At 45.0% G+C, this 22,699-nt stretch overlaps 1 protein-coding gene across 4 annotated transcripts in view; it reads left to right on the top strand.

The window, feature by feature from the left end:
- Window positions 1-22,699, top strand: part of LOC126190702 (villin-1) — a 375,484-nt gene that overhangs the window by 270,670 nt on the left and 82,115 nt on the right. For all 4 annotated transcript variants that reach the window (XM_049931170.1, XM_049931173.1, XM_049931172.1 and 1 more), the window contains 3 exons: window positions 1,694-1,787; window positions 11,406-11,519; window positions 21,848-22,044. In XM_049931170.1, coding sequence (XP_049787127.1) covers window positions 1,694-1,787; window positions 11,406-11,519; window positions 21,848-22,044 — 405 coding nt within the window. The remainder of the gene's footprint in view (window positions 1-1,693; window positions 1,788-11,405; window positions 11,520-21,847; window positions 22,045-22,699) is intronic.

The following is a 22,699-nucleotide window of genomic DNA, read 5'->3' on the forward strand; positions in this document are numbered from 1 at the left end:
TACTGTCAGCGCTCTACTAATGTGCCTTCTTGCGAGGAATATGTCTGCCCACAGACAAAGTTGACTTATCAGTTTTTGATATTAGGAAGGAAAAAACTTTCTAATGTCCTGCGAAATTGTATTTATTTGGTCACGATCCGGCTTTCGGCCTCTCAGGTGGCAACAGCTGAAGATTGTCTGAGAAGTGGAAAAATGGTTAGTGAGTAAATAAATATAATTTTGCAGGACATCAGGAAGTTTCTTCTTTTTAATCTTAAGTTCTGCAAAGCACCAACGGAAAATTTAGTTAATGTTAAACCAGTATTTGATTGACGACTACATTTTAAGCTTAAAGAATACATTTGAATGATTCAACTCATTGCACACGGAGTACGTGAGCACTCCTGCCAATGAATTCCCTATTAAAACAATATTTCAAGGCAGTATTGACAGTTCTCAGGCAGTACTGGGTGTATTTACTTTGAGTGTACCGAAGTGAACCGGCAAATGATTTAGGATCGTAAGGGATTAACAAAGAAGTGAGGAATTACATACAGTACTCTCTCTCTCTCTCTTTCTCTCTCTCTCTCTCTCTCTCTCTCTCTCTCTCTCTCTCTCCCTCCTTCCCTCCCTCCGACCCTCCCTCCCTCCCCTCCTCCTCCTGGTCTGGTGAGACAATGAAAAGTGCTTTTTTTCGCATTTCTGGATATTCTTTTCTTCACTGACGATTCTTGAAGGTACAGAGTTACCGTGGACAGAAACTGAAAAATGGAAGGATAGATTACTTAAGCCGTGGACAGATGCTGAAAAACGGAAGGGTAGATTACTGGAGCAAACGTGTATCGTTAGTACCGACGAGCGACATTCGTTAATCTTAAGGTAGTTACTTGACCTACAGCATTCAAATTTTGTCTCATTTCAATCAAGGTGAATGGTAGCAATCTGAGGAACATAATTTATTTCAATAATTAAATATCTACAGTAAGTTACAGAAACTGAAATTTCACTTAGAAGGTGTGAAACAAAAATCTACCTTTGAAAGTCGGATTATTTGGTGGTTAGGTTTTTCATTGTGAGTTTGTCTATCATCTAAGGGAATTGCAATATAGAACCGTGTGTTGTTCTTGGTTTATTATTCTCTTCCTTTGCAATCCATAAATCATTAACCGTGTATATCGAAGAAACAACTTCGCCGTCCGCGGTGGTCTAGCGGTTCTAGGCGCTCAGTCCGGAGCCGCGCGACTGCTACGGTCGCAGGTTCGAATCCTGCCTCGGGCATGGATGTGTGTGATGTCCTTAGGTTAGTTAGGTTTAAGTAGTTCTAAGTTCTAGGGGACTGATGACCATAGATGTTAAGTCCCATAGTGCTCAGAGCCATTTGAACCATTTTTTGAAGAAACAACTTCATCTTTAACGTTCTCTGTTAAATATGAAGCATCCTAACTCTGATCTACGGAGATTAAAGTTAATGTGCGAGAATGCAGCATTGTGCCTTCGTCTGTTAATACCAAACTGCATCCCACCATTATCAAATTGTACACTGGTATTTCTTCGCAGAAGAGAGCGGAGGAACATTTCACATGTACTTGTTCCCTGACAGGCAAGATAAATGCTAAATGTATGCCAGTATATTGTAGTAGATTTTAAATTACCGAAGTATTTCTTGTACTGTCTTCACAGTGGAGTAACGTAGGCCCCTCTGTGTTTGTTGCAGGTACCCAGACGCTGTAGCCATGACAGCCGCCGTGGACCCCGCCTTCAAGGCCATCCCCAAGGGCAGTACGGCTTTCATCATATGGAGGATCGAGGTACGCACACGCACCCAGATCTTTGTCCTGGGACATACCGACACTCTGTCAGTCTGCCTTCGTTTTCTGATGCACGCTGGTACAGCGTTATTGTAGTCTTATACTATGACGTCATTGTGTTGTATTGTAAGGCGCCACGTATACTGTTTTTATATGTATACGTGTATGTCGTCGTTGTCGTCTCTTCTTTCCCTCGTCGATATCAGAGCATGAGAAATGTTTATGTTTGTGTTTACCTATTTGTTGTTGACAACACACAACTACACAGCCACGGTACCACCTGATTTCAGAATAGCTAGCTCAATATACACTCCTGGAAATTGAAATAAGAACACCGTGAATTCATTGTCCCAGGAAGGGGAAACTTTATTGACACATTCCTGGGGTCAGATACATCACATGATCACACTGACAGAACCACAGGCACATAGACACAGGCAACAGAGCATGCACAATGTCGGCACTAGTACAGTGTATATCCACCTTTCGCAGCAATGCAGGCTGCTATTCTCCCATGGAGACGATCGTAGAGATGCTGGATGTAGTCCTGTGGAACGGCTTGCCATGCCATTTCCACCTGGCGCCTCAGTTGGACCAGCGTTCGTGCTGGACGTGCAGACCGCGTGAGACGACGCTTCATCCAGTCCCAAACATGCTCAATGGGGGACAGATCCGGAGATCTTGCTGGCCAGGGTAGTTGACTTACACCTTCTACAGCACGTTGGGTGGCACGGGATATATGCGGACGTGCATTGTCCTGTTGGAACAGCAAGTTCCCTTGCCGGTCTAGGAATGGTAGAACGATGGGTTCGATGACGGTTTGGATGTACCGTGCACTATTCAGTGTCCCCTCGACGATCACCAGTGGTGTACGGTCAGTGTAGGAGATCGCTCCCCACACCATGAAGCCGGGTGTTGGCCCTGTGTGCCTCGGTCGTATGCAGTCCTGATTGTGGCGCTCACCTGCACGGCGCCAAACACGCATACGACCATCATTGGCACCAAGGCAGAAGCGACTCTCATCGCTGAAGACGACACGTCTCCATTCGTCCCTCCATTCACGCCTGTCGCGACACCACTGGAGACGGGCTGCACGATGATGGGGCGTGAGCGGAAGACGGCCTAACGGTGTGCGGGACCGTAGCCCAGCTTCATGGAGACGGTTGCGAATGGTCCTCGCCGATACCCCAGGAGCAACAGTGTCCCTAATTTGCTGGGAAGTGGCGGTGCGGTCCCCTACGGCACTGCGTAGGATCCTACGGTCTTGGCGTGCATCCGTGCGTCGCTGCGGTCCGGTCCCAGGTCGACGGGCACGTGCACCTTCCGCCGACCAGTGGCGACAACATCGATGTACTGTGGAGACCTCACGCCCCACGTGTTGAGCAATTCGGCGGTACGTCCACCCGGCCTCCCGCATGCCCGCTATACGCCCTCGCTCAAAGTCCGTCAACTGCACATACGGTTCACGTCCACGCTGTCGCGGCATGCTACCAGTGTTAAAGACTGCGATGGAGCTCCGTATGCCACGGCAAACTGGCTGACACTGACGGCGGCGGTGCACAAATGCTGCGCAGCTAGCGCCATTCGACGGCCAACACCGCGGTTCCTGGTGAGTCCGCTGTGCCGTGCGTGTGATCATTACTTGTACAGCCCTCTCGCAGTGTCCGGAGCAAGTATGGTGGGTCTGACACACCGGTGTCAATGTGTTCTTTTTTCCATTTCCAGGAGTGTAGTATAAAGATAGTGGTTTCGACGCAGCGTTATTTGAGTGTGATTTTATTCTTCACTTAATCTTTGAGACACTAAGAACCAGCTACTCTTAATCAGGCCCAAAACTCGACTCGTAACGAGAGCACTTACAACCAGTCTGTCACAATATTAATAATACGTAAGGCTCTACACCAATATAAGAAAATATCACTGTTCATGAAATAACAAAATATACTAATAAACTTCTTTATATCTATCCTTATATTCAATCAAATGCTTTCAAATGTTTATTTCGCACCCACAAATCATTCACACCTCGATGTAGAGTGTAAATGTGTGCATGAAAAATAGTACACTGTTTCTGCTGATAACCTTGTAAGAGCCTTTGGGTTGCTAGGCTACTTCGATCAACAGGATTTATATTGGATTTGAAATTGCTCTTTCTACCCAAACTTACGTCCTCCACAATGGTCCACCAACAGTGGGATAACCATCAAATATTCTACCCTTTCGCGATAATTAAGAATCCGCGTAAATTTTATTTTCGAGAGTTTAAAGCAAACCATCGGCGGCGCGAAAGCAGTCTTGAAACCGCGACACACTCGCGACGCTTACTAGCCTGTCACGAAATACATTTACAATCAATTCCAAGGTCATAATTCGTCCCACGCGATTGCGTGCAATTGAACTTCGTCAAATCAATTATTTCTCGAATCGTAATCACTGATCCCGACACCGACCGTTTATAAACGCACAATTAACACTCTTTTTTTTCTAGGAGTAAAAGAATGACGTCAGGTCATCTACATAGTTATTAAAATATTATTCCAAATGACCTCAAACATTTATAGTCACTATATTTTAACGGTAATCAGACAAAATATGATTTATTATCGGAAAATAAAACATAACAGAACGCAAATCGCATGTAACTAAATGACAGCTTTTCATAGCGTCGGGACTTAATCACGCAAAATTATATAAAGAAATGCCCGAAATCTCAAATTCTCCATACCAACTGGGAGATGCAAATAAGATATTCACGACTTCATAGATCAATCCCGACCTGTAATGTTATAGTCGGACGTAGTTGGTAACCGTTCTGACGGGAAAACAAATTTTCGTCACTGATTTACATTCGGATGCGACGGAATAGCTCTTTCCGGGATATTTATAAAAGTATTTAAAATCGTTTGCCAACTGTGATATACTCATAGTCCACAAAGCAGCAAAACTAATTGTAGAACTATCTACATCTATATCCGTACTCCGCAAGCCACCTGAAGGTGTGTGGCGGAGGGTACTTTGAGTACCTCTATCTGTTCTCCCTTCTATTCCAGTCTCGTATTGTTCGTGGAAAGAAGGATTGTCGGTATGCCTCTGTGTGGGCTCTAATCTCTCTGATTTTATCCTCATGGTCTCTTCGCGAGATATACGTAGGAGGGAGCAATATACTGCTTGACTCCTCTGTGAAGGTATGTTCTCGAAACTTCAACAAAAGCCCGTACCGAGCTACTGAGCGTCTCTCCTGCAGAGTCTTCCACTGGAGTTTATCTATCATCTCCGTAGCGCTTTCGCGATTACTAAATGATCCTGTAACGAAGCGCGCTGCTCTCCGTTGGATCTTCTCTATCTCTTCTATCAATCCTATCTGGTACGGATCCCACACTGGTGAGCAATATTAAAGCAGTGGGCGAACAAGTGTACTGTAACCTACTTCCTTTGTTTTCGAATTGCATTTCCTTAGGATTCTTCCAATGAATCTCAGTCTGGCATCTGCTTTACCGACGATCAACTTTATATGATCATTCCAGTTTAAATCACTCCTAATGCCTACTCCCAGATAATTTATGGAATTAACTGTTTCCAGTTGCTGACCTGCTATATTGTAGCTAAATGGTGAAGGATCTTTCTTTCTATGTATTCGCAGCACATTACACTTGTCTACATTGAGACTCAATTGCCATTCCCTGCACCATGCGTCAATTCGTTACAGATCCTCCTGCATCTCAGTACAATTTTCCATTGTTACAACCTCTCTTTATACCACAGCATCATCCGCAAAAAGCCTCAGTGAACTTCCGATGTTATCCACAAGGTCATTTGTGTATATTGTGAATAGCAACGGTCCTACGACACTCCCCTACGGCACACCTGAAATCACTCTTACTTCGGAAGACTTCTCTCCACTGAGAATGACATGCTGCGTTCTGTTATCTAGGAAGTCTTCAATCCAATCACACAATTGGTCTGATAGTCCATATGCTCTTACTTTGTTCATTAAACGACTGTGGGGAACTATATCGAACGCCTTACTGAAGTCAAGAAACACGGCATCTACATGGGAACCCGTGTCTATGGCCCTCCGAGTGTCGTGGACGAATAGCGCGAGCTGGGTTTCACACGATCGTCTTTTTCGAAACCCATGCTGATTCCTACAAAGTAGGTTTCTAGTCTCCAGAAAAGTCATTATACTCGAACATAATACGTGTCCCAAAATTCTACAACTGATCGACGATAGAGATATAGGTCTATAGTTCTGCACATCTGTTCGACGTCCCTTCTTGAAAACGGGGATGACCTGTGCCCTTTTCCAATCCTTTGGAACGCTACGCTCTTCTAGAGACCTACGGTACATCGCTGCAAGAAGTACATCTACAGAAAGTCGTCGTCAGAACTTATGTATCAAAATAATATAAAGTAGTGTTGAAATGAAAAGGCCCGAAACGTCGAAACAACCAAACCGGTTGAAATTTGCGTACGCCGTGCTGGGATAACGTAGTGGGACGTCTAGGGACGCGGATTTAGTGTGTTTATCACTTTCATGCATTTGTTCAGCAAGAAAACTTCTCAAATGGAAGCGCTTAAACTCGGACGGCGAACTGAACGACACAGTGGAAGACTCTCTCCAGTCACAGCCACAGGAATTCTGGAAACAGGGAATCCCTCGGCTCGTGAAAAAGTGGGGTAGTTGCGCTCAGGCCTCTGGTGAATACTTTTGAACAAATACTTCGATTATATCCACAGTGTTGCTTCGTATCTTTTCTTTGGAACACTCCTCATAAATTTTTCAGAGCAGTGATACTTCAATATAATTCCTGTCACCTAAAAATTTACAGTTTTTAATAACATGCAGCCGGAATGGTTACGATTAGGATTAATTAAACAAGTTACGGGCAATGTTACATCAGGAGGTATGTACGAGGGTTGGAACTTAAATAGTGGCAACTATTTATTCACAACCGATACAAAAGAGTTACATGTTTGCACCCCTTACTGCCCTTCAGAGTAGTCACCGGCGTTGTGTAGAACCCGTTGCCAGTGATGTGGAAGGCGTAGTATACCGTTAGCAGAGCCTGTTCTGTTGATGGTGCGAATGGAGCGGTCTGCTTCCTGTGAATCTCTGGAACAGTTCTGAAGCGAATGCCACGAAGTGGTTCCTTCACCTTCGGAATTAAATCAAAGTCACAAGGACTTAAGTCCGGGGAGTATGGTGGATGGTACAGTACTTCCCAGTCCTATCGACCGACAGAGCAGCCACAGCTTGTGCTGCATGCGCCCTCGCATTGTCGTGCAAAATGATGGGTGGGTTGCGCAGAAAGTGTTGCCGCTTCTTTCGCAAATATGGTGACAGGTGATGCTCCGAAAACGACCTACGTAAATTTAGACCCCTACAAAAATAATACCGAATTTCCTGCCGTGGCACGATTAAAATTTACGTGAGTAAGGATGCACAATACAAACAATTTAAATGTCAACCTACTCACAACGCCGCACATCCAAACAACGCTGTAGAATTAACAAGGAATTGAGCATCAGTTCCAGGAAAGAGAATTGACAACAACTATGAAACAGGACTCTCTCATACGGATCAGCACACTGGCACGTCACTGATTATCACACACATGTTGGAATTAGGAAACATAACAAACGTGACAAAACTTTCAAAATGCGCAGCGACAGTTCAGTGCTGCGGTCACAGTCCCTATATAAATGGCTGCTCAGTACACAACTGCGCGAAATCTTTGTAGCAGTTTTATCTTCTTCTTCTGCTGCTTATCCATTAATGGATGTTGGTGGCCACATGATGCATTTTTCTTCTGTAAACCGCAGTATGTAATAGCTGGTCTACACTTCGTAGTCCTGTCCACTGCTTTATATTGCTCATCCAGGATGTTCTTCTTCGCCCTTGTCTTCTTTTTCCTTCAATCTTCCCTTCTATTATTAACTGTAGAAGCATATATTTGGTATAATTGCGTAGGCTTCCGCTACCAGAGTCAGTCGACATAAAAGTTTTCTGGGTATGGTACCGCGTCATAATGTATAAAACTACTGCTGATGGAGAAAAACCACTGTTTCGGCCACGGTTGCAGCAGCCTTCTTCTGGGTTATACATTATGAATCGGCACCATACCCAGAAAACTTTTATGTCGACTGACTCTGGCCGTGGAAGCCTACGCAATTATGTTCCATGTTTAACTGTAAAGAAAAGGGAATGTACCAATATTTTTAGCAAGTGGAGAATTTCATAAATTATATATTTCTAGGGCAAAGTATGATTAAATTTTGTCTAATCTGTTTAAGCGTAATGAACTGATACACAACAAGGTTTTTAGTTTATCTGTAAGATATTCTTGTGTAATAATTAATTATACACATACATTTGTACAGCCTATTACGTAACAGAATTAGTGTGTTACGAAAGATTCTTAAGAGACGTGATAAGCTGAAAATGACCTTTCACAATGACATGTTTGACAAAGATTTAAAACGTCAGCATTGCGGAGATTAGTGTGACAACTGACTGACAGATAGAAATGCACTTTTATTTTTCTGGGTTGGAAAGTGAAGGAAACACATCGGGAAAATCATTGCACCTGGCGATCGAAATATAGCTAACCATTCAACTTCGCACATAGACGTCGTTTGCAGGAAATTTCAGTGATCTGCACAAGTATCACGACCAGGAAAAGCATAAAACGTCTGGAGTACTTACAGCAAACAGGTGTTGTCGCCTGCTTGTCTTGAGAAGGGACGATTTCCTTTTCCAGCCTTGGCATCTCTAATTACCTCGTTCGACAGAAAGAAAACACTTAATCATTCATTCTTCCTTCCATCTGAATTACTAACGTTAATGCTGTTTATCACAGAGCAAACTGAAAAAGAACAAACGCAAGCAGAGGAATAGTTCGTTGTTTTGTTAAAGATAAACGTAAAGGGAAATTAATTCCATATGTGCGCTGCAAGTAGCCGTTCAGTGTTTCGCGGACATACTTCGAATCTTTATTATTCATTTTCTTTCCTTTTTCATTCACGAATAGACAGAGAAAAGACATTACTGTGTGCCTCCGCATCTACCCAGTTTCTTACATCGTTGTTACGGCCATTGGGAGACGAGTACTACAATGGCGCTTCTTCCACCTAATTCTATGTAACATTCCTGAGCATCCACTCAGCTCACTCGTGTTGACTGAAGTGGTCAGTTACAGTTACAGAAACACCTCTGAATTTCTTCCCTTTCTTATTGTAAAGGGGATCCCAACAATTAACAATCCTCATGAATAGGTAGTACAAAAGTCTTCTACGTCACTTTGTAGATTCACGTCAGTGTCTCAGAATTCTCCCCGTAGACCGAAGGTGCGTGTTCCCCACCCTTATACAGGTTTCATATGGCAGTTGCGTTGCATCTAGCTATTAAATCCATTTGACTCTCAAACCGTATACCACTAATGCGTTACCCTTGCGAGCTAACATCCCATAGATGTTCGGGCTCACATGCGGTTCCTCTTTGTCGAAATGTCTTGGCTCAAACTCGTCTAAGGGTTGAACCGCACGTGTCGCATTACTCGCCCTAAATTAGACACTTATGACCTTTTGGTTAAATTATCTGGCTGACGGTAAGTTCGCGAAATATAAAGTTAATATAACAACAGTAATAATAATATCTGGAACTAAATTAACGACCCATAAATGGTGTAAGCCACACAGTTGTGATTTGGTTAGAATAATATTTATTCAGAAAGCAAACTAATAGCGAAAGTAGTCGTATTTAGAGTTACACTCGAGCGCATATCCATTTGACACAGTTCGATCATTCACAATCTCATCGCGAAATACAAGTATCTACGCTAAAAGAGTTAACACCAGGCGCGCGGCTGATCACTGCTCAGAGACTAAGTGCCGCAATACGTCCCCGGCCGCGTTTCCCGCGCGCCGAATATAATCGCTCAACTGACTAGTGCAATTCCCTTTCCTGAAGCCGTCCAGATGATTGGCTACACCTTATTCTACATTATTTTACATTTTAACGTATTTAAAAAATCAAAGCTTGACCATTTTCACGTTCTAAATAAAGTAACAATAATACCCATTGTTAAATTCTTTACATAAAACCAATACAATTTCCTTCTTAACTTTGAATGTCACGGCCAGTAGCCTTGCACCAATGTGCTTTCTGATAAATAAATAAATAACAAAAGTAACTATTATGCACTAAACTTTACAACATATATTCTTTTACCTAGTGATTCAGTAAGGTGTCATGCTGTCATCGTTCAGTGTGTTTTGTGTGGAGGAAATGACGATCTGACGCGTAACTGAAAATACTGATTATTTAAATGTACTATATCTTTCAAACAAATCAAGTTACACTGTTTATCACATCTGTCATTTTAATGATGCGCTTCTATATGAAATGTCGATCGTTAAGGTCGACTAAAGCGTTCAAATTTTAGCATTCAGTCTTTTTTACAAAACTTGTGAATTTAACTTTAATAGTAAATCCTAAACTATTGTAGATATGATCAATATTCAAGTTTTATTGGGCTCATCATGAAAACTTATGAAGGATGATACATCAGAATTAATGTGGCTTAATTTCCTGCATTACTACAGAATTAAATAGTTTCCATGTATGTTTCCCTTTATAGCCAATCTTAGGTCAGCCATATTTAACACTGCTACGTCTCCTCGGCCACAAACGGCTTCTACTGGATTTCCCTATGACATAGGTTCTCGTCTGTCTCACTCACGTACTACAGCACTTAGGCCTCAATAGAAAATAGATGCCTGTGAGATTCCCCATCTCGTGGTGAATCTGTGCTCTTTGTGCAATCCGGTTGTGGACGACATGGTTCGTTTCACAATTCCTGAAGTTGATTTTTTCGGCCATATACTTAAATGAGAGCGAATGGCTCGTTAACTCACACCCTGCTGCTCCTGTACCGTTACTATGCTCTCATCACAATTAAGACAACCCCGTGATTCACTACACTGTTTGCATTATATTGCCTAAGTTCTGAAAATAGCGTCATGCAGCCAAGTTACAGAGTTGGAAGCTTTTATAATATAAGTGATTTTTCGTATTGCGCATTACATCCAAAGTGGTGCATACGGCGACAGCACTGCCGCGGCCGTGGAAGAAATGAGCCGAAGGAAACCACGGGAGCCATAACCTCAGCAGAGATTCAAATCTACGGCCCTCCGGGATTTGGAGCTCTCAGGTTTATTGCTGTATTTCTGATACCATCCATCCATGAAATTCTGTGAATAGTTCCTTCCAAGTGAGCACTGATGTTGCAGCTTACTACTTAAATTATATTCTTCTCAATCTTTCGCATTTTAAATTCATCTTCTTCAGCTTAACCAGTCATCCTGCCTCAAAACTTATGAAATTTATTCTTACCGCTCAGGTTAAATTACTATGGCAATATATTTGTGAAGTATTTTCTTCAGTGTAGCCGTTGAAATGGTTAACGCCGTACCGAGGAGACGAGACTACTTCTATTGTTTTTAAGGAGGTCGCTTTTTCCACAGTACGTGTGGACAAGAGGGGGCAATCATGTTGTGGCGTCAAAACAGCTGCAGTGATAGGACGCAGGTTTTCATCTTTGGTGTTTCTTTTTGCAGAACATGCAGGTGGTGCCGCTTCCGAAAGCTCAGTACGGGAACTTCTACGATGGTGATTCTTACATCGTGTACGCCGCCTCTGAATATGGCAAGTCGACTGGAACTGATTCCAAGGTAAGAAGACAACCAACTTCTTCTTATAAATTGGCTCGATGGATAGAAATTGTTACACATACTAACTGCGTAGAGTTTAAGATGAAGATGGACATGCGTTTGTGTACCTTCCAGTCTTTTCTCATAGGATAGTAGATTAAACGGAAAAAATTACTCAGATTTATGTAACAAAGAGATTCTGGTCATATGTAAAGTACACCAACGGGAAGACACAAACGGTACCTTCTCTGTGTGATAACAATGGTGAAGCGCCTAGAACCGCTCGGCCACATCGGCCGGCTGATTGGCACATAGATATCTGTAAGTTATTCAACAAAGTTCTGTCAGTTGTAAGCTCTTTATGTAGAGAGCCAGCTATATCATGTGTCTTAATCTCCTTTTTCACTTTTTCAATACTTAATTCTGTTTCCGACATACCATCTTCAGCTTGTAGCAGCTGATATCTCACCATCCTTGGCATGCAAATTACACTCAGTCAAGATCGTATACTAGATGCAATAGGGGCGATGGCGCCACTGTTTGTTCCATGGGTCGTATTTGTTGAAACGAGTTGCCACAATGACGAGAAAACAGAGGAGAAAACTATTGTGGAAATCGGAATTGAACTTCCACTTTGCAGGTAGATTAAAAAGGAGTGACGAAACAAAGTTGTCTCAGCACAGCACCTGCCGACGACTTTAGTACATTCATAGTGATAAGTTCTTTGTGTTTGTAAAGAAAAGAAGGAATGGATGCAGGCTTCAGAAAAGGTAGCACCTTAAATGAAACAGACTCTCGGTGAAACTCCAGCAAACTAAGACTATAATTTTCGCCGAACGAAATTTTTCAGGCATAGAAAGGAAACGATTTTACTTTCTCATTGTAGTAAGGGAGAGAATTAAGCTACTATGCCCAACCAATTAGAGGAATGATTCACTTCCAGGTAAGTTATGACAGGTGGATTGAGAAACGCTTGTTATGGGAATGAAAAATGAAACGTAGATTATGGGTTAATGTCACGTCAACACCGAGGTTAGTAGAGACAGGGCATCAATTTAAACTGGACAAGGGGGACGCAGGAAGTCTGCCGCGTCCTGTCGGAAGGACCCATTTAGTCATTTTCTATTAATTCGTTTACCTGAACAATGGAAACCTAAATCTGGATGGCGTGAAGGGGAACTGAACCTCGTTTCTCCCAACCGCGAATGCACTATCATAACCATAGCGCCGCCTCGTTAGTCGTGTTTTGGGAATTTTCCCTGACAGCCGTAAAAGGATGTACTCGAAGACTGGCCCTTAAGGGATGAAAACAATCTTCAGCTTAGTCGAAATACTAAATGGTTTACGTGATGCACTTTTCTAAAACATAGAGTTTAAAGTATACTGTATACTGTTAGACTAACCACACCGAAGACAGGGAATGCCAGCAGAGGAGGGAAGACAACCAGAAAGAATCCCTCTGCCCTACTTGTCATCATAACGATGTTTTGGTGGAACGTAGTCACTACATTATGCAGAAGCGGGCAAGAAATAAATTCAGACATGAAAGCAGAGAGCGGTAGTTAAGGATCACCTGATACGAACGGTTTGATAAACTGCGTACTGTAACAATGAATATTATTCCCTCTTGGCCTGGAATATGGAGATGACAATATTGCTAACAAGAGACAGAGCGTTACTCTATTGTATGTGATGACCACTGCTGATACTTATATTATTTGATAAAAAGTGTCCGGACACCTATTAGTGGACTAAAGATGGGGTATGTCCATCCTTCACCTTTATGACGGCTTTAATTTTGCTGGGGACACTTTCAATCAAGTGTCTGAATGTCTGTGGAAAAATGGCACCACATTATTCCTCAATGGTCGAAACCAGAGCAGGTATTAATGTTGAACGCTGGAGTTTGAAGCGAAGTCGAAGTTCTGACTCATTCTAAAGGTGTTTCATTGGGTTCAGGTCCGGCAGCCTGAGCAGGTCTGTCCATTTCAGGAATATTACTGTCCACAGACTATGCCTCACAGATGGCGCTTTATCACAGGGTGCAGTGACAAGCTGACACAATCATCATCACCAAACTGCTCCTCTGGCCGAGCGGTTCTAGGCGCTTCAGTCCAGAACCGCGCGACTGCTACGGTCTCAGGCCTCAGGCATGGATGTGTGTGATGTCCTTAGATTAGTTAGGTTTAAGTAGTTCTACTTTCTAGGGGACTGATGACCTCAGATGTTAAGTCCCATAGTGCTCAGAACCATTTGAACCATTTTTGAACTGCTCCTCTACAGTACGCAGTACACAGTGCATTAACTTGTGTTCATATCCTTCCGCATTTAGTGTTCTCTTAAGTGCAGTAGGGGGACCACACCCTAACCGCGAAAAACACGCCCCAACTTTCTCTAGGCATTCATCAAACCCAAACTCTTTCATCGGATTGGCGCAGGGTACAGCGAGATTCGCCACTCCGAATCACTCTTTTCCATGCATCCACTGTCGAGCTGTGGTGTCGCGTCTTTACACCACCTCGAGTGTCGCTTAGCATTAGCTACACAAATGTGTGGCTTACGAGGAAGTGTTGCTCCTCTGCAACCCGCTCTGTTTAACACTTGACGTACAGTGACTGAGCTAGATGTACTGGTCGTAGCACTTCGGAACTCAGCAGTGATTTCTTGCGCTGATTTTACGCAATTTTTTACAACCGTCCTTCACAGTGCTCGACACTCCCCGTCCGTCAGTACATGAGCACTGCCTAGCCTCGGTTTAGCCTCGATTGTTCCTTACGTTTCCACTTCGCAGTAACATCAACAACAGCTGACAAGGCAGGTTTAGAGGTTTCGAAATTCCTTGATAGATCTGTTACGCAGGTGGCATAGACTTTCCACTTCCGTAGGCACTGAGATCAACTGACCGACCAACTTTGCTGTTACTGGTTCTCTACTGACATTACAGTACTCTCGCTCTCCGTTATACTGGCTAGTCTTCCTCTCGTGACAGGTAGTGGTCATTTCAGAATTACATACGGTTTCCGGATACTTTTGATCAGACAGTGTACCTGCACATTTAACAAGCTACAGACTGTAATGTAATGAGAGTAGTGGTAGTAGCAGCAGTAGTAGCAGCAGTAGTAGTAGTAGTAGAAGTAGTAGCTGATAGAGGATTCAGCCAAAAGTGAGAAAGGTTATAGTGGTTCTACTGAATTTCGATATGGGCATCTCATTTTCTGAAGCAGAAGAATACCTGACTGGGAATGGAAAATGATGAAAAAAGATCATGAATGTCATAATACGGATGTTTTAGGATGATCTGGAGATATATTCACATCAGAAAAAATATGAAGACAAAAGATTGAATGATAAATTGGAAAGTGACTCATTGAATTTCTTCAGATGCTTCTTTAGTCTCCTTAAATAAGCTAATAACATTGTGATACATCGAAATAAGTACTCTCGTAATTAATGTATAAGCTGGTAACGACTCGGATTAGGCCGCGCGGGATTAGTCGAGCGATCTTAGGCGCTGCAGTCATGGACTGTGCGGCTGGTCCCGGCGGAGGTTCGAGTCCTCCCTCGGGCGTGGGTGTGTGTGTTTGTCCTTAGGGTAATTTAGTTTAAGTAGTGTGTAAGCTTAGAGACTGATGACCTTAGCAGTTAAGTTCCATAAGATTTCACACACATTTGAACATTCTCCTTCGATTCGGATTAGACAGGAAAAATATAAGCACCACAGAATAATACACGTACTCCGTAAACGATCTGCAGCATCACTGCTAACAGTATGTAAAATACCTTTGTGAGTGTTTGTTATAGTCCATTTCTGTCTTCGGTGTTTACTGTGCACTTAGAACTGTGTACTAATAGCACACTATAATAATGTGGCCCAATTGTGGAGAATGCTGCGAGCGAAATTTTGCGATCGGTTTTTGGCATATTGGCTGGTATAATCACCCCGTCCTTCTCGCAAGGCAGCCAGTTTATAGCTTGTAAGGGAAACGAATTAATATTGTTAAGTAACCAAGGCCGGCAAGGAGCGTAAACTTTCCGTAGCGGACCAAAGTCAGCCGAGTTTCAGAGATCAGAAAAAGAGCATCTTATAGTGTGTGATTAGTAAGTGATGTTTGATATACACTCCTGGAAATTGAAATAAGAACACCGTGAATTCATTGTCCCAGGAAGGGGAAATTTTATTGACACATTCCTGGGGTCAGATACATCACATGATCACACTGACAGAACCACAGGCACATAGACACAGGCAACAGAGCATGCACAATGTCGGCACTAGTACAGTGTATATCCACCTTTCGCAGCAATGCAGGCTGCTATTCTCCCATGGAGACGATCGTAGAGATGCTGGATGTAGTCCTGTAGAACGGCTTGCCATGCCATTTCCACCTGGCGCCTCAGTTGGACCAGCGTTCGTGCTGGACGTGCAGACCGCGTGAGACGACGCTTCATCCAGTCCCAAACATGCTCAATGGGGGACAGATCCGGAGATCTTGCTGGCCAGGGTAGTTGACTTACACCTTCTAGAGCACGTTGGGTGGCACGGGATACATGCGGACGTGCATTGTCCTGTTGGAACAGCAAGTTCCCTTGCCGGTCTAGGAATGGTAGAACGATGGGTTCGATGACGGTTTGGATGTACCGTGCACTATTCAGTGTCCCCTCGACGATCACCAGTGGTGTACGGCCAGTGTAGGAGATCGCTCCCCACACCATGATGCCGGGTGTTGGCCCTGTGTGCCTCGGTCGTATGCAGTCCTGATTGTGGCGCTCACCTGCACGGCGCCAAACACGCATACGACCATCATTGGCACCAAGGCAGAAGCGACTCTCATCGCTGAAGACGACACGTCTCCATTCGTCCCTCCATTCACGCCTGTCGCGACACCACTGGAGGCGGGCTGCACGATGTTGGGGCGTGAGCGGAAGACGGCCTAACGGTGTGCGGGACCGTAGCCCAGCTTCATGGAGACGGTTGCGAATGGTCCTCGCCGATACCCCAGGAGCAACAGTGTCCCTAATTTGCTGGGAAGTGGCGGTGCGGTCCCCTACGGCACTGCGTAGGATCCTACGGTCTTGGCGTGCATCCGTGCGTCGCTGCGGTCCGGTCCCAGGTCGACGGGCACGTGCACCTTCCTCCGACCATTGGCGACAACATCGCTGTACTGTGGAGACCTCACGCCCCACGTGTTGAGCAATTCGGCGGTACGTCCACCCGGCCTCCCGCATGCCCACTATACGCCCTCGCTCAAAGTCCGTCAACTGCACATACGGTTCACGTCCACGCTGTCGCGGCATGCTACCAGTGTTAAAGACTGCGATGGAGCTCCGTATGCCACGGCAAACTGGCTGACACTGACGGCGGCGGTGCACAAATGCTGCGCAGCTAGCGCCATTCGACGGCCAACACCGCGGTTCCTGGTGTGTCCGCTGTGCCGTGCGTGTGATCATTGCTTGTACAGCCCTCTCGCAGTGTCCGGAGCAAGTATGGTGGGTCTGACACACCGGTGTCAATGTGTTCTTTTTTCCATTTCCAGGAGTGTATGTGAATTTCTGTGCAAGAGGAGTACGAGAAACCGTCAGTAAAGCCTTTTTTTCAAATTTCGCAGTTAACTACGAGTACCTATAAAGATCCATCATTAATCACAAAATTGGTCGTGTTTATATACACTGCCTGACCAAAAAAGTGATGCATCCAGAAGACATGGTCGGATATCACTGTAACTTCGTTCTCAGACACGCCATTGGCGGGTATGCAGATGATTAAAGTTGCACTTCTCTCTGACAGGTACAATGGCCACCAGAATGAGTCAGTGTTCTCCGTGGTCAGGTATTGCTATCAGTCATTTTAGGGTATGTAAGAGACGTGAACAGCGTGAGGTGTTGAATGATTATTGTGAAGTACAGGGAGACGCTGCATACCAGTCTGGGACAATGTTACCAGCACCTGACAGATTTTCGAGAGGGCCTCACTCTGGGTCTCTGTTTAGCCGGCTGGTAGAGTCGTGCGATATCCAGATTTGTGGGACATTCGGATGTGACAGGGGTCCTCACGCAGGAGAGTCGCACGAACTTTCCGTATAAACGACACAGTCCTGTCGTAGAGAAACAACTGACAGAGTTTAAAGCAAATAAGTAGCCAGGTCCTGATGGAATTTCATTTCGGTTTTACAAAGAGTATTCTACGGCATTGGGCCCTTACTTAGCTTGCATTTATCGTGAATCTCTCGCCCAACCGAAGTCCGAGGCGTCTGGGAAAATGTGTAAGCGACTCCTGTATATAAGAACAGTAAAATTAGGGACCAATATTTTTAACATGGTCTGATGCAGAATTCTTGAACATATTCTCAGTTAGAATATAATAAATTTCCTTGTGGCCGAAAAGCTTCTGTCCACGAGTCAGCACGTTTTTAGAAAACGTAGCTCGTACGAAACTCAGCTTGCCCTTTTCTCACATTATGTACTGAGAATTATGAATGGAGGGCAACAGGTAGATTCCATATTCCTAGATTTCCGAAAAGTATTTGACTCATTAGCCCACTGCATACTGTTAACGAAGGTACGGGCATACAGGATAGGTTCCCAGATATGAGAGTGGCTCGAAGACTTCTTAAGTAACAGAATCCAGTTTGTTGTCCTTGACGGACGTTCATCACAGACAATGTTACCGTCAGGAGTGCCCCACGGAAGTGTGATAGACCGCTGTTATTTTCTATATACATAAGTGATATGGCTGACAGGGTGAGTAACAATTTGCGGCTGTTTTCTGATGATGGTGCTGTGAAAGGGAAGAAATCGTCGTTGAGTGACTGTAGGAGGATACAAGATGACTTAGGCAGAATTTCTAGTTGGTGTGGTGAATGGCAGCCACCTGTAAATGTTGGAAAATGTAAGTGAATGCAGATGAGTAAGAAAAATGGAAGCCGCAATGTGTGCAGCTTGACAGTCGTGTCGATTAAATGGCTATGCGTAACGTCACAAAGCGATATGAAATGGACAAGCATGTGAGGATTGTGGTAAGAAAGCCGAATGGTCGCCTTCGGTTTATTGGGAGAATTTTAGGTAAGTGTGGTTCATTTGTAAAGGAGACCGCATATCTGGCACTAGTGCGGCCCATCCTTGAGTACTGCTCGAGTATTTGCGACGCGCACCAGATTCGATTAAAGGAAGACATCGAAACAATTAAGAGGTGGGCTGTTAGATTTGTTACCGGTAGGTTCGGAAAAGATGCGAGTACTACGGAGACGTTAACGTTTCGGAAACTCAGGTGGTAATCCCTGGAGCCGGGGGGCAGGGGAGGGGGGGGGGGCGACGTTCTTTGCGAAGAACTTTACTGAGAACATTTAGAGAACCGACATTTGAAGCTGACTGCAGACCGATACTGCTGCCGCCGACGTACAGGACCACTAAGACAGAGAAGTTAGCGCTCGTACAGAGATCGTTTTTCCCTCGCCCTATTTGCGTGTAGAACGGGAGAGGAAATGACTAATAGTGGTACAAGGTACCCTCCGCCACGCACTGTACAGTGACTTGCGGAATATGTAGTAGATGTTGAAGCTGCACTGCATGCGAACACGAGGACAGGCTCCAGTGGAACATATCCTACAACAACGACGGTGGACTGCGGCATTGTGAACCAAGCACTTCATGACCCCTTCCTGGAACATTGCGTCATCGCACACTGTTGGTCAGTGACTAGCAGTAGCCGGAATAGGAGATTAGTGTTCCATGTGTAGGCTGCCGTCAACACCACAACACAAACGGTTGGATTTGGAGTGGTGGCCTGAATGGGAATCAGGGACTGCGGATGATTGGTGTCGAACTGTGTTCGGGTATGAAACGCGGTTCTGTGCTACACTGGATGACCATTGACAGTTATGGGGTCGGATTAGGGGGAGAGGTCTTAGTCTTATAACGTTTTGCACAGGCGCAGTGGTGTTAATCCTGGAGCCATGGTGTGGAGAGGCAGCGAGTATGGCCTTACGTCATGGCTGGTAATCGCTGATGGAATTCTGATAGCACAGCGGTAGTTGACGGGCATTCTGCGTCCTCGTGTATTACCTCTCATGCAACAGTATCGTGGTGCCATTTTGCAACAGGACAATGCTCGTCCACACAAGGGAGGTACTCCCGGGGCCAGCAATATTCGCAGATCTGACCCCAATAGAACAAGTGTGAGACCAGCTCAGAAGTCAGTTCCATCCCAGAGCCAGTATCCAGGACCAGCTACGATAGTTTTGGGCCATCTTGCCTCAGTATGTAATGCAACTGTTTTATGACACCCTTTCCAACCAAATCACTGCATTCTTCCAGGCCAGAGATGTACCACATCGTACTGACAAGTGGGCTCATACTGCCAAGTTATTTGCAAATTTGAGTCGGCCGGCCGAAGTGGCCGAGCGGTTCTAGGCGCTACAGTCTGGAACCGCGCGACCGCTACGGTCGCAGGTTCGAATCCTGCCTCGGGCATGGATGTGTGTGATGTCCTTAGGTTAGTTAGGTTTAAGTAGTTCTAAGTTCTAGGGGACTGATGACCCCAGACGTTAAGTCCCATAGTGCTCAGAGCCATTTGAACAATTTTTGAGTCCATTTCGTAAACACTCCAGTAACATCACATACTCTATCATCCCTTGAAGTTGTTTTTCGTTTCTTCCTCCTCTTCTGGGGTGCTTCAGTGATGTTTTTCAGGCAGTGTATTTCAATAAGGCATCAGATAATTAGCATCTCGAACATCGTAAAACTCACGCATAAATGCTATAATACACGAAAATGCACTTGAGAGTGGGAATCATTTTCAGAAACGTGCCGTGCAAGAAATAAATACAATAAATCGTGAGAGTCTGCAGCAAAAGTTACACTGACGGAAAAAAAATTGCAAGAAGGAGTGCGACATAAACGAAAGTTGGTAGCCGTGTTTCTCCATCTGAAAGATATCTATTGAGTGGCGCTAGTAGCGCCACTATGAGGATGCAAATCAGTTTTAGTTTACATATACGATGCAACGCTTGTAAGCGTCAGTTATCTTTGAGATTGGACGTGGTGTCGAGTTGATGTCAGGCAAGAATGCCTGAACGGCGTTATCAATACTTCACTGAGTTTGGACAAGGTCGTGTAATAGGGCTACGAGTATCTGGATGCTCTTTCTGCGATATTGCAGAAATACTTGGCAGGAATGTAGCCACTGTACATGACTGTTGGTAGAGGTGGTCACGGTAATGTATGGTCGCAAGAATATCGGGCTCCAGATGGCCACTTGTCACATTCGAGAGACCATCGTGTTTCACACATAGGTCTGGCGCATCCTGCTGCATCTGGAACGGCAATCTGAGCAGCGGTTGGCACCACGGTGACATAACGAACTATTACATATCGTTTACTTCAAGGACAGCTATGAGCCAGACACCCTGTAGCGTGCATGCCACTGAACCCAAACCACCGCCATTTGCGACTCCTGTGGTGTCGAGCGAGAGCTGATAGGAGGGCTGGGTGGAGGTCTGTTGTAGTTCCTAACGAAGTCTGGTTCTGTCTCGGTGCCAGTGGTCGCCGTGTGTTGGTTAGCAGGATGTCAATTGAGGGCATACAACCAACCTGTCTGCGTGTTAGACACACTAGACCTACACCTGGAGTAATGGTCTGGAGTGCGATTTCGAATGACAACAGGAGTACTCCCGCAGTTATCCCACGCACGCTGACTGCAAATTTGCACATCACTCTGGCGATTCTTGCGGTTGTGATACTATTCATGAACAGTATGGCAAGAGGCGATTTTCCAACAGGATAACATTCATCCACCTACCCCAGTTGTAACCCAACAGGCTCTACAGAGTGTCGATGTGTTGCCTTGGCCTGCTCGATCACCAGTTCTGTCTCTAGTGGAGCACATATCGGACATCATCGGACAACAATTCCAGTGTCATCCACAAACAGCATTACCCGTCCCTGTGTTGACAGACAAACTGCACAGGCATTGAACTCCATCTCACAAACTGACCCCGCCAGAATGCATGCACGTTTGCGTGCTTGCATTCAATATTCTGGTTGTTACACCGGTTGTTAATGTACCAGCATTTCAGATTTGCAGTGCCTTATCTCGCACTTACATTAACCTGTGACCTAGCAATGTTGATCACTTAAATATGTTACCGAGACAGAGGTATTCCCGAAATTTCATTACACCACACTAACTATTTTTTGGTGTTGTGATTTTTTCCGTCAGTGTATTTCGTAACAAGCAAACCGAGCATTGTATACACAGTAGGAAAGCATTAGGAAAAGGAAAGCAGTGACGAACTGTTTCAGTTGCCTAACAAATGTGAATGTGAATAGTGTTAATGGTGTCGCTTGTGGGCCAGGCGGAGCCGGTGCGCGGCTCGGCGGAGGTGCACCTGCACTACTGGCTGGGCGCGGAGACTTCGCAGGACGAGGCGGCCACGGCGGCCTACAAGACAGTCGAGCTGGACGACTACCTGGGCGGCAGCCCCATCCAGCACCGCGAGGTCCAGGGCGCCGAGTCGGCGCGCTTCAAGGCCTACTTCAGATCCGGCATCACGTGAGTACGCTGCAGAGGCAACCGGGCTAAAGCTCGGAACGAAGGGGTAACACAGTGCAGGCACCATGAAATGTAGTACACGTTTGCTTGCGTAAATGATCAACAGTTCAGCGCAGCTGCACGAAGTAGGTAGAGTAACACCATTTACATTCTGTATACTGGGTGAACATTAATAAACCTGACAAATTTTAGGACGGATTACTGACTTGAAACGGAGGAAAGGAGATCCTAAGAGCATGTGTCCTGAATTGGACGGTGTACGTGCAATGACGACAGATCGTCCCGGAACACAGTGCAGAGCTGCGTCGCACCCACATCACAATAGATGTTCAAAGTGGACTCCGTGGGATGCAATGCACACTTTCACACGACGCCTCGTGGATAGCTGCACTATTTCGCACGTTTGGGCCTCTCTCTGAACAGCGGCATAGGCATTGTGAACACGCTGTTGAATGGTCTGCGCATCAGGAATTGGTTCAGCTTTTCAGATACCTCCAGAAGTAAAAATCCAGGGGGTCTAAGTCTGTTTATCTAGCAGGCTGTGCTACAAGGCCTCCACGTCCTACCCAACATCCACAGAAGATGATGCTGAGATGTCGGAGAGCTGTAATACGGAAGTGGAGTGGTGCTCCGTCACGCAGAAATCACATAATCT

Source organism: Schistocerca cancellata, chromosome 6, assembly GCF_023864275.1.
Source record: "Schistocerca cancellata isolate TAMUIC-IGC-003103 chromosome 6, iqSchCanc2.1, whole genome shotgun sequence".
Lineage (NCBI taxonomy): Eukaryota > Metazoa > Arthropoda > Insecta > Orthoptera > Acrididae > Schistocerca > Schistocerca cancellata.